This window comes from Megascapheus bottae, chromosome 15 (assembly GCF_031878675.1).
Source record: "Megascapheus bottae isolate mThoBot1 chromosome 15, mThoBot2.hap1, whole genome shotgun sequence".
In the NCBI taxonomy this organism is placed as follows: domain Eukaryota; kingdom Metazoa; phylum Chordata; class Mammalia; order Rodentia; family Geomyidae; genus Megascapheus; species Megascapheus bottae.
In genome coordinates this window covers 57152024-57164567 of record NC_143523.1, presented here as the reverse complement: position 1 = coordinate 57164567, position 12544 = coordinate 57152024, and the positions used below count along the sequence as shown (strand labels likewise).

The window sequence follows — 12544 nt, the reverse complement described above, 5'->3', positions numbered from 1 at the left end:
GGTAAAAATGGCAAGTAAAGCCAGGTACAGTGACTCAAGCCTGTGATACTAGCTATTCAGGAGGCTGAGATCTGAGGATCATGGTTCAAAGCCAGCCCAGGGAATATGGACTGTGAGACTCTTATCTCCAATTAACCACTAGAAAACTAGAAAACGGGTAGTGCTGTGCCTCAAGGGGTAGGATGGTAGCCTTGAGTTGAAGAGCTTAGGGACAACACCCAGGCCCAGAGAAAGGTCAATAGCCTTGAGCTGAAGAGCTCAGGGTAAGGGTCCAGGCCCAGAGTTTTAGGCCCATGACTGACCCCCCCTGCCCCCCTCCCAAAAAGATAAGTAAATCTGAGAGGGATTTTTTTTTTGTGTGTGTGGTGGTGGTTGTTGTTTTTGCTGTTACTAGGGCTTGAACTCAGGGCCTAGACCCTGTCCTTAGTTTTTTCTGCTTAAGGCTGAGATTTTATCACTTGAACCATAGCTCCATTTCAGGCTTTTTACTAGTGAACTGGAGATAAAAAGTCCCATGGATTTTTCTGCTAGGCTGGCTTTGAACCTTCAGATCTCAGGCTACTAAGTAGCTAGGATTACAGTGGCAAGCCATCAGTGACTGGTAAAACTAATATTTTAACTGAAAAAAAATTCAGTACAGTATTCTAACTATAGAATAATTCTTGAAAAAAATAAAAGAGCCTCCTAAGACATAAAAAGATCAGTGGTCAGAGATTAGATGAGAAACAAAAAATGCAGAGATGGGGAAATGTGCTTATAACCCATGATACATACATGTCAAACATTTGCCTAAATCCACAGAATATATAGCACTAACAGTGAACCTACTTGCATATTATGGTTTATGGGAGACAGTAATGTATTACTACCTCAGAATCATCACTGCAACATGATGCTATTCAGCAGAAGGTATTAGCACACAGGAAGCTATGCCTGGAGAACACAGAGTATTTGGAGGAATTTCTGAATATTCCTCTCAGTTATGCTATGAATTGAAAATTGTCCTAGGGTATTAAGGTGTCAGGGGTATAGCCCTGTAATGTAGTACTTACCTACAACACATGAAGCCCTGGGTTTGATTCCTAGCACTGTCACAAGAAAAAAATGAAAAAAGTAAATTAGAAAAAAACAGTACTCAATCTATTATCATATATAACATGTTACAGCAAGATATAAGTCACTGTAAAGTAGGTATAACTATCAAAATCATAGTAAGAGAATATGGCTATTATCTCCTGAACTGAAGAATTTGAAAACACGTGAAATAATTCAGTTAGGGGCAAAACTATAATAATGTTCATACAAAAAGTAGAATCTATTTATTATTTAAAAAATCCAATAGAAAATTCAATTTTATAAGCCTGATTTTCTGTAATGTAAATGTAGACACATAACACAATAGTTTAAGTCTTTCTTGTTTTTTGTGCATGTTGGTACTTGGGCATAAACTCAGGCCTGGATACTATCCCTAAGCATTTTAACTCAAGGCTAGCATTCTACTACTTGACCCACACATCCACATCTGGCTTTCTGCTACTGGACTGGAGATATAAGTCTCAAGAACTTTCATGCCTGGATGGATTTCAAACCAGCAATTTAAGATCTCAGCCTTAAAAGTCTATTGCTTTTTTTTTTTTTTTAACTGCTTTTTTTTTTTTTTTTTTTTTTGATCTTTTCTTTCCTTAGTACTGTGATCAAAACCAGGACACTGCACTTTCTAGGCAAGTACTTTGCCACTGAACTACATCCCAGGCCTCTTTTCTTATTTATACAAAAGTATAAATGATTTTAGGAACAAAAGTTAAATGAAAACACTTGTTCAATAATAGTGTTGTAGGGCCGGGAGTTTGGCCTAGTGGTTAAAGTACTTGCCTAGCATGCATGAAGACCCGGGTTCGATTCCTCGGTACCACATACATAGATAAAAGCCAGAAGTGGTGCTGAGGCTCAAGTGGTAGAGCTCTAGCCTTGAGAAAGTCCAAGGACAGTGCTCAGGCCCTGAGCTCAAGCCCAGGACTGGCAAAAAAAAAAAATAAATAATAGTGTTGTAGATTATAAATTATAATTCCAAATTCTAGACTAAAAGAAATTAGGATATAATATAAATATAATTCCATCATTGCTTAAATTGTTCTTCTATGTTCAAAATTTTTCTTGTCTTTTGTTTTTGCTTTTTTGTTGGTCAAAGGGTTTGAACTCAGGGCCTGGGCTCTATGCCTGAGTTGCTTTTGCTCAAGGTTAGCACTCTACCACTGAAGCCACAGCTCCACTTCTGGCTTTGTTTTGTTTTGTTTGTAATTTATTGGAGCTGAAGAGTCTCACAGACCTTCTTGCACAGGTTGACTTCAAATTGTGATCCTCAGATCTCAGCCTCCTCAATAGCTAGGATTACAGGTGTGAGCCACCAGCATCTAGCTCAAAGTTTCTTTTTCAGTTGATTTTCTAGGGCAGGACCACCAAAAGCAATTAAAAAAAAAATTAAATCAGAACTTTTACCTGAATGGCCATTTTCAGAAGTTTTAAGTCTCTTTTCTTCACAGTTAGAAAGTATTTGCCTACTGCTATGTACAAAGGAAAAAGATAAGTAAAATTACTATTTTAAATTCACAAGTCTTTCAGAAAATACCTGACCCAATATTAAAACTATCCCACATATGCTTCAAATGTGTAAGCTCTTCCAATTCTTAAGGATGCTTATTAGTAGAGAAGACAATGAGGTGAAACAGTCATGAATTAAATGATCTACAAATCAGCACACTCATTAGATTAGCTTGAGAACACAGATCGTGTCTTGAGCTCAGAAGCTGTAGTTCTATAGTTAATAGCTATTTCTCTAGATCGTGTCTTGAGCTCAGAAGCTGTAGTTCTATAGTCAATAGCTATTTCTCTTGGGTGTGTTATGTTTCAAAGTCTTCTAAAAGTTAAGAGGTTTTATTGTTTCAGCTCACCAAACCTTTTTTTTTTTTTTTCAGTCGGTCATGGGGCTTGAACTTTGGGCCTGGGCACTGTCTCTGGAGCTTTTCAGCTCAAGGCTGGCACTCTACCACTTTGAGCGCCAGCGCCATTTCTGGTGGTTAATTGGAGATAGAGTCTCATGGTCTTTAGTGCCGGGGCTGGCTTTGAACCTCGATCCTCAGATCTCAGCCTCCTGAGTAGCTAGGATTACAGGTGTGAGCCACTGACGCCCAGCTACATTACTTTTATTAAAGGAAAATTTACCCAATTCAAGTTACTTGTCTTTCCTCTGTCCATGCCAATTAAAAATAAAAACATCAAACTACACTAGAAATTAAAAAGAAAAAACCTGAATAACATCTGGTAACAATAATCATAAGAATCATTTAGTGATAATTTAATATGAATAGTCTTTGAAGAAAGCAATTTGAAACACAATCCTCCAAACGAAAAATAATTTGCAACCCTCATATATTTAATATAGCATTTTAAAAGGAAAAATATATAAGAAGTAGAGGTAGAAGAATACTATAAAAAATGCCTGGTACCACTGGCTCACACCTATAATCCTAGCTACTCAGGAACCCAGGAGACTGAGGTAGGAGGAAGGAGGTTCAAAGCTAGCCCTGGTAGGAAAGTCCAAGAGACTCTTATCTCTAATTACTCTATTAAAAAAAAAAAAGAAGAAAAAGCCAGATGTAGAGTTGTGTGGGTCAAGTGGTCAAGTGCCTGCCTTGAGCGAAAATGCTATGGGATAATGCAGAGACACTACATTCTGGCACATTAAAACAAAACAAAAGCAAAATCTATGCAAGGGTCAAGAAGTTCAATAATAAAAAAAGTTCATATTACATAGACCATGAACCCCTACAGCTATATATAGGACTATAAGACAATCAAATTATAAATAACAATCAGTCAACAATTGGAGAATATAAATCCTACTAATTTTTAAAAAATTTTTTTTACTGTAAGTAAGAGGGGTTGGTTATATTCACCAGATAAAGGTGCATTACTTCACACACACTGATACCCCTTCAAATCCTACTATTGTTCTTTGTTACCTACCATGAATAAATGCTTTTCTCCATGATGTTATATTGATATTTTTTACTATGTTCTAATAATTGTCTTCCCACTAATTTTAAGTTTTTGACTTGTCTGAGAACTAGAGAATACTGCAATAAGGTTTTTTTTTTTTTAGTACTATACCTTTCCAGTTCATCAACTGCACCAGTCTTTGCTTTGCTTCTTACAAAAAATTCTACCATCTGCTGTTTCTTTTCTCTTAGTGCCAGTAAAAGTGGTGTGAGATCATCCTGTAAGACAAGTTTATCATTCACACATTATATATTTCTTAACTGAAAGGAAAGTGATTGCACCATAAATTATATACAATACTTTCTTTTCCTTCTCCCCCTACTTGGCTTTAAATGCTCCTCTTGTGCCTAGACTGGCTATATGAATATTCAACCTCTCAACAGCTCACGCCACACTCTTCACTGCTGGTAGGGTAATGGTAGCTCACTCCACTGGCCATAAACCTAGATCCTCAAGAGGCTGAGATCTGAGGATCATAGTCTAGAGTCAGCTAAGGCAGGAAAGGCCATTAGACTCTTATCCCTGATTAAGAAAGCAAAGAGCCAGAAGTGGAGGTTTAGCTGAAATGCCAGCCTTGACTCCATCTTGGGTGGCAGGAAATCTCACACAATAAACCCTCTTCTCCTGAAATGCATGGAGTTTCCTTTCGGCAGACCTTACACTTATTACTAAATGGTCTATATGTTTTTCTTATATAATAAAGATATTTTATTAGCTATTAGAAAATTCAGGAAAAACGCATTTTTCTTTATAATGATAATTCTGAGTCCCAAATATAAAGCCACTGTTTTTATTCTGTAGTGGCCATAAAGTTATTTTTTAAGTTAAAAAAATATATATGTAAATTGTTTTTAGCATAAGCCAATATAGCCTATAAATCCGTGCATTTTTAAGAGCTAAGGCTAGAGAGATAGATTGTTTGCAATATTCATAATGTACTTAACTAGCACCATGACTATTCTAATAATTCATTCTAATGGGAGTGACTAGTTATATTATAGGTAAATAAAATCTTTAAAAAAAAAAGGCGGGGGGGGGGCCTGGAGTGTAGCCTTGTTTCTGTCTATGGACATGGTAATGGAAATACAAACATAACTATATAGACATAAAAACCTATGACTCTATAGACATAATGTTCTATTTCATAAATTAATATGTTTCTATGACATACAAACCCTTAGCCTAATTTTGACTAAGTTCTAAATACTAAGTCCCAGTGATTGTAATTAGAGATTCCCTCCTTGAACACTTGTTTGTTAAACTTGTCATTTAAAATATGATGTAAACATAAGCCATATAATGAATGATTGTTGTTCTTAAGGTACTATGTTATCTCTCATCACTTTTGCTGTCCCTTGGTTATCTCATATTGTTACACTATCTCACTTTGTTACCTGATATATCGGATATATTTGTATTTAGTTATTTGAAATTGGATAGGGAAAAGGGGAAAACAAGATGAGGGGTGGGGGTGAGGGGAGGGAAATGGGGACCAAAACATGTGAAAGGATATCAATATACCATCAATGTACCATCTATCTGGCAAATATCATGTAACCATTCTATTAATTACAATAAAAAACTATATGAAAAAAAAGGCGGGCGGGGGGGGGGCACCTGGAGCATAGCCTAGTGGTAGAGTCCTCGCCTCGTATGCATGAATCCCTGAGTTCAATTCCTTAATAGCACATACACAGTAAAAGCTCAAAAGTGGTAGAGCTCTATCCTGAGAAAGACCAAGCATAGTGCCCAGGTCATGAGTTCAAGCCCCAGGACTGGCAAAAAAAAAAAAAAAAAGAAAAAAGAAAAATGGAAAAAAAATACAGCACTGGTGGATCATGCTTGTAATTCTACCTACTGAGGAGGCTGAGATTTGAAGATCAGGGGTTCAAAGCATGCCCCAGAAGAAAAGTCTGTCCCCAAATAACCAGCAAAAATTTGGAAGTAGAGCTGTGGCCCAGTGGTAGAGTGCCAGCCTTGGCAATCATGAGTTCAGTTTCAGTACTGACACATGTACACATGCAAACACACTCCAATACCAACTTCTACTTTTTTCTTTTTCTTTTTTGCCAGGCCTGGGGCTTGAACTCCAAGACTGAGCACTATCCTTGGGCTTTCTCCAAGCTAGCACTCTACACAGCACTACTTCTAGTTTTTTCTGTGTATGTAGCACTGAGGAATCGAAGCCAAGGCTTCATGCATGCTAGGCAAGCACTCTACCACTAGGTCATGTTCCTGGCTCTATTTTTCTTTTTAATATCAACTTCTATTCTATTTTTATTCTCAATATCAACTCCTAACTTGTCTTATCTCTAGATCAACAGAAAATATCACATTTTACTAAATTATCATAACTTTTAAAACTCTGAAATCTAAATCACAATATAGTGTTTTTTAAAAATGAAAAAGGTATAAACTGTAATTTTTGTAGAGATCATTTAAAGTAGATGATATGAAAAAATTCCAAGTGGGGATTCACAGCAAATGGAGGCCATATATGAATCATATAGGTCTCAACACAAGCACTGAACAGTCATGTGGGTTCAAAGACCACATTAACTGGAATTTCAGATTTCTTCAACAGTTCCTGAAGTTTAAATTTTGACTCAATTTATGAAGGCAAATTAAGTATATCTATAGGCCACATTTAGTCCATAGCCCCTTTTCCCCTTGCTGAGCAGGTGAATGTGTTTCCAAAGTATATATTTACAAAATATTTTCTTTCTTTAGTATGTTGCTCTACCAAAATGTTGGGTCCCAGAATGAAATAACTTTTCTAACAAAAATTAAGCATATACTTCATTGTACTCAATTTTCCTAGACTGTTAAAAATGAGCAACTAGTTGCATAGGCCTGCTGAAATTAAATATTAGCCATCATTGTTAAAAGAAATGGATTTCAAGTAATTTAGAAATAAAATGAATGGATCTGTATACCTTGTTTCTTGCTTCAGTATTTGCATCATGTGCAAAGAGTTTGGCTGCAATTTGTATGTTCTCACTATACACGGCATAGTGGAGGGCAGTGTTGCCACTGGCATCTGGAATATTTGGATTGGCACCATGTTCCAGGAGAATGGTGACACATTCCTCTTCTTGGCATTGTACAGCCTACCATTGGGGCACAAAGAAACATGAGGAATATGAGGAATTAAAAACAAGACATTTCAGTCAGGCTTGGTGGCTCACGCCTGTAATCCTAGCTGCTCAAGAGGCTGAGATTTGAGGGACTAAAGCCCGAGAGACTCTTATCTTCAGTTAACCACTAGAAAACTGGAAGTGGGGCTGTGGCTCAGTGGAAGGGCAGTAGCCTTGAGCTGAAGAGCTCAGGGAGAATGTCCAGGCCCTGGGGTAAGGTGGTAGCCTTAAGCTGAAGAGCTAGGGACAGCACCAAGGCCCAGAGTCCAAGGCCCGTGACTAAAAAAAAAAAAGACATTCAACATTTTATCTATTGGCACATATAAGTATGTAATACATACAATATTTATATAATATGCAATATATCATAATAGATAGCATACAGTATATACTACATACACTATACTACAATATGTTGTGATATAATACATATGCTATGTATTCATATTTTCATATATATATCACATAATGTATATTTATATACATATATGCATCTGTGTACATATGTGTGTGTGTATGTTGGTACTACTACTTGAACTCAGGGCTTGTGAGCTGTCCCTTAGCTTTTTCATTTAAGGTTGGTGCTCACTTTAGACAGAGCTCTATTTTCCAGCCTTTTGTGGTTAACTGGAGATAAGAGTCTCATGGATTTTCCTGCTTGGGTTGGCTTTGAACTGTGATCCTCAGATCTCAGCTTCTAGAGAAGGTATGATTACAGGAGTAAGCTATGGGCACTTAGCTCTACTAGTTGTATTTCAATGCCATAAATTCAAATCAAAGCCATTTCATGCTAAATGACTGGCTACTGTATACCTTAATCAGAGCTGTGCTGTTCTCATTGTCACAGGCGTCAATCTCACATTTTCTCTCTACAAGGAGAGTCACCACTTCTGAATGACCAAAGGCACAGGCAAAATGCAGGGCAGTCCTGTGAAAGTGAGAGAACTTTTTAGGTAAATACAGAACACTAGCTAAAAATAGAAATAGTGATTCCTTTCATTGTGAACATTAAATAGCATGTAATTTAGAAGAGTCTATTTGAAAGTATGGTCTTTGAATTTAGAGTAACTTGAGTTTGAATCCTACTTGAAGGGCTGTTACTTCCTAGTCATCGCTATTCTTATTCATATAATAACGATTAAAAAATGATCTCAAGGACACCAGTGGATTGCTTATGGTTTTAAGTATTTAGAATAGTTGGTATTACTAAACAAAGACAACAGTCCAATCAAGTAAACAATATGATTTATTAGAGAAAGGTAGTATGTTTAGTACAAAATAGTAATCTATTTTGCAGACGTGTTTTAAGGATTATGTTGTTCAAGAAGACTCAGATGCTATTTTTCTCACATTTTAATGATCGTGGCAGAATGACACTTATTCCTGATATATGACAACTGTAATGGTCAGAAATGGAGGTGTGGCTCAAGTAGCAGAGGCACCGGGCTTGAGTGAAAATTCTAAGGGACAGCGATTAGGCCCTGAGATCAAGCCCCAGTACCAACACACTCTCCTCTCCCTCCCTCCCTCCGTTCCCCCCGGCTCCTCCCCGTCCCCAGCGCCAGTCTTGGTTTTCTCACAAGGGTCTTTCAGGGTCAGCTTCCCCGTGCTGAGGACCAGCGGTGAGAAGACCACAAGGAAGGGCACAGCCGGGGACTCCCAAGTCCTGCAGCTCCCGAGCCTGGAAGGAGGTGCCGGCTCCCCGACACCAATCCCACCGCCCCGCAGACCCCCCTGACTACCTGTCCTTCCGGTCTCTGTCGTTCAGGCCATTCTTCCCCAGAAGGAGGAGGTGCTGTACTTTGGCCACATCCCCTACGCTGGCCGCTTTGTGGATCTTTCCCATATCCTTGTCTTGCACGGGGTACCCGGGCGCCCCCGGGTTCTTCGCAGTCCCGCTCCGCCGGGGTCGGGCGCCGCCGGAGGAGCCCAGGGGCACCGGGCCCTTGGTCCTGAAGCCGAAGATCTTCTTCATGGCGGAGGCGTATGCTTCGCCGCCTCCTGATCTTTCCCTAGGCCCCGCCAGAGCCCCACACTGCTCTCGGGGATAATCTACGCGACCTCCCCGATCCGCCGCCGCGTCCGGACTGGGGAGAAGCGTGCAGTCCCAACGGCGCATGTGCGCGGCCGGAGATGACGTCACCCAGACGTCCTCAGTCCGCGCCGGCGCCTGTGGGACACCGGGGAAGGCTTGCTGAGGAGAGGGCCGCGCCTCTGCTGAGAGGGTCCCGCCGCTACGGGAGCTCGGACGGACGCCCAGGTGGGAGCTGCGGTGTGGGACGGTGTGGGGGGAGAGTGTGCGTCTGTGTGCGTGCGCGTGCGTGCGTGCCAGTCCTGGTGCGTGAACTTGGAGCCTCTGTCTTTCACTTGGCTGCTTCTGTCCAGGCTGGCGCTCTACTACGTAAGCTTCGACTCCGCTCTGGCTTTTGTGGTGGTTCATTGGAGATGAGAACCTCACAGGCTTCCCTGCCCGGGCTGGCTTTGAGCCTCCTGAGTAGCGAGGATGACAGGCGTGAGGCATCGGCTCCTGGCTGAAAGAAGCTGAAGCCTCAGCGAGAGGGAGGAGCAGCTTCACAAAGACGCGCAGGAGTGGAGTGGGGACCAGCCGGGCACCAGTGAATGGAGAGACTGCCAGCAGTGGCGGCAGCTGGGCAACCAGGGCTTGAAATTTTTTTCTTAAACTAAAATTGGATTCCTGTCTGCTAAGTGAAATCGGATGGGAGAATGTAACATGGGCCAGGAGCCTCTCCACACGCAGCGGTTAATCTCCCACATCTAATTGGTTAGATGATGGCCTTGACTTAATCCGATTTGGTTTCACATGTTTTTGAGAATCATCACAAAACATGACCAGAGGACCTTTTTGATATTTCTGATCTGTTCATTATAGGTTACACGTGGAACTATGTTTCTGTGTGTGTTGTGTGGTGGGGAGTGGGGAGTATGATGTTGGTGACTGAACTCAAGGTCTTCCACATGCTAGGCAAATTCTCTACTTACGAGCCATATACCTAGCCCAGAAAGTACTTTTAAAGTGCTTTATAGATGGGAGAGAGAAAAAAAAAGCATTGCAGTTTACTTAATCATATTTAATTTGTGGAAGTTTTCTTTTTTCAAATAGAGCTACATTTCTTGTAGCTGTTAAAAGAAGCTAGATAGGAACAATTTTTAGTGGTCTGCAGTCAATCATCATGTCCCATCTAGCTTCTTCACCAGCCACACTAGACTTGCATGGGCTGCTGCTACCCACCTATTGATGTCACCTTCACCTGGGCTTTGGCCTCTTCTGTGTCATGCTACTCTGGTTTCTGCTTTGGCCATCACCTACCTGCCCTCTCAGTGCTGTGGTGCAGCTCTGTGGCCCAGGCTTGCTCCTTGGCTTTCTTAGACTGTGTCCCTGCTTTCCATGGACCTCTGACCCCTGCTCTTGGCCTCTGGCTTAGAAGTCACAAGTGGGGTACATGCTTCCTCAGGTTCAGGTGCTGTCCACCTTGTCACTGTCCAGGCAAGTGGGGGTGAAAACCTGTGGTGCTCAGCTCTTTGTGTCTTCTTCGGTGGTTCTGTCCTGTCTTGGCTGCTGCTTCTTCTGCTCACACCTGGCTCCGTAAACGAGCTGGTCTTGGCTGGCTTGAGCTGCTCTCTCTTTGTTCTTCCTACTTGGAACTTGGCCTTTGCCTGCATCTAGTACCAGATGAACTCCCTGGCTGCTTTCTCAAACCCAGCTCCCCCTGAGAGTGATTGCTGGCAGCAGGGGCTTCCTTTGTTTCTCCCGGGCATCCTATCAGTCAGTTGTTTGCACTAGGTCCACAGAGCCATCTCTGTGGCTGCTGCCATTGCTTCTCTTATATCCCAGTGTTACAGGGGCACTCCCTCCATGGGGTAGCCTGTGCTCCCTATTGACCACCCTGGGCAATTGTCTCTGCTATCAGCAAGCAATAACCTGTTCTAAATTTTGCCAATTATGATGCAGGTTCTGGTTCTCTGTTCCAAGCAGATGGAAGCATGATTAGGAACAGGGAAAAGAAAGGGCAAGTTATGGTAGTATTAGAGGTGACGCTTTATTCAGATCTCTCCCTCTCTCCCTGTCTCCCTCTCTCTCTGCCTATGCAGCAGCAGCAGCAGCAGCAGCAGCAACACAGATTCACAGATGCTGTACCCTTTCCAGCAGTGGTGCATGGTTACACTCTACTGGACAAAAGTATCATCTTGCCATGTATGGTTGCAAAGCTAAGGTAGCAGTGTGTGTACATGATTCAAGGTTACATGAGTTCAGAATCCTCTGAATCATAAAGAATTCATATTTGTGAATCTGTCCTCTGGAAGTATAGCATCAGGATCCTTTATAACTTATGGTGAGCCTGCTAACTCTGTCTTCCCTTTACCCTAACATTAAAAATGTCTTTTTTTTTTTTAGGCCAAAATAATTTTCCCTGGAGTTAGGATATGGCTTAAATAATTTTATCGGTTTTGAGATAAGTAATACCTCTTGCAAAGAGGTTCTTACAAGTTACTGGGAAACAGTGTCAGTGAATACACACACACACACACACACACACACACACACACACACATATAACACAAGGGCATGCTCTGTATATGACAATGTCCATTTAGCTCATTGAATTTTTTTGTTTTGTTTTGTTTTTGCCATTTCTGGGGCTTGAACTCAGGGCCTGGGCACTGTCCTTGAACACTTTTTGCTCTAGGCTAGTGCTCTGTCAAATGAGCCACAGCACCACTTCCAGCTTTTTCTGTATATGTGGTACTGAGGAATCAAACCCAGGGCTTTGTGCATGCTAGTAGGCAAGCACTACCCCTAGACCATGCTCCTCAATCAATGACTATCCTTTAGAGAGCACTTGGCAGTCATTTGTTTACTAAACAGAAAATACAGGCAAATGCTAGTATTCAGTAACTTTTTGCAAAACACTTAACTAAGGCTTAGATATGTAGCCCACACATTTAACTGTACCTTAATTTATAGTCACTTAATATAAGAGACTTTTATACAAACAAAGAAATCAATTCTGATTTAGTTAGGACTCAGTTTTCTAGATAGTTAGAAGCCTAGTAAAAGTAAAGTTTTACCTTAACAAATAAAGATTGAGCTATTTATTTATTTTGCAAATATTAAAAAGAAAAATATTTTAAGACTGTTGAGTGGTGATCTGAGGATCATAATCTGAATCCAGCCTAGGGAAAAAAGTCTAAGAGACTTTTATCTCCAATGAACTAAGAGATGCCAAAAATGGAGTTGTGGTTCAAGTGGTAGAGGGCTCACCTTGAGCAGAAAAGCTAAAGGATAACTCCCATGCCCTGAGTTGACACTCTAGTAATGGACTGTGCACTCA

At 40.8% G+C, this 12544-nt stretch overlaps 1 protein-coding gene across 1 annotated transcript in view; it reads right to left on the bottom strand.

Annotated features, from left to right (window-relative positions):
• Positions 1-9265, bottom strand: part of LOC150054418 (ankyrin repeat domain-containing protein 26-like) — a 63663-nt gene extending 54398 nt beyond the window's left edge. Inside the window, exons 1-6 of the mRNA XM_090346770.1 lie at positions 8936-9265; positions 8007-8121; positions 6993-7166; positions 4168-4274; positions 2497-2561; positions 1053-1088 (exon numbers count right to left, since the gene is read on the bottom strand). Of these exons, the coding sequence (XP_090202896.1) occupies positions 1053-1088; positions 2497-2561; positions 4168-4274; positions 6993-7166; positions 8007-8121; positions 8936-9168 (730 nt within the window). The 5' untranslated portion in view covers positions 9169-9265. The remainder of the gene's footprint in view (positions 1-1052; positions 1089-2496; positions 2562-4167; positions 4275-6992; positions 7167-8006; positions 8122-8935) is intronic.
• Between the last annotated feature and the right edge of the window lie 3279 nt (positions 9266-12544).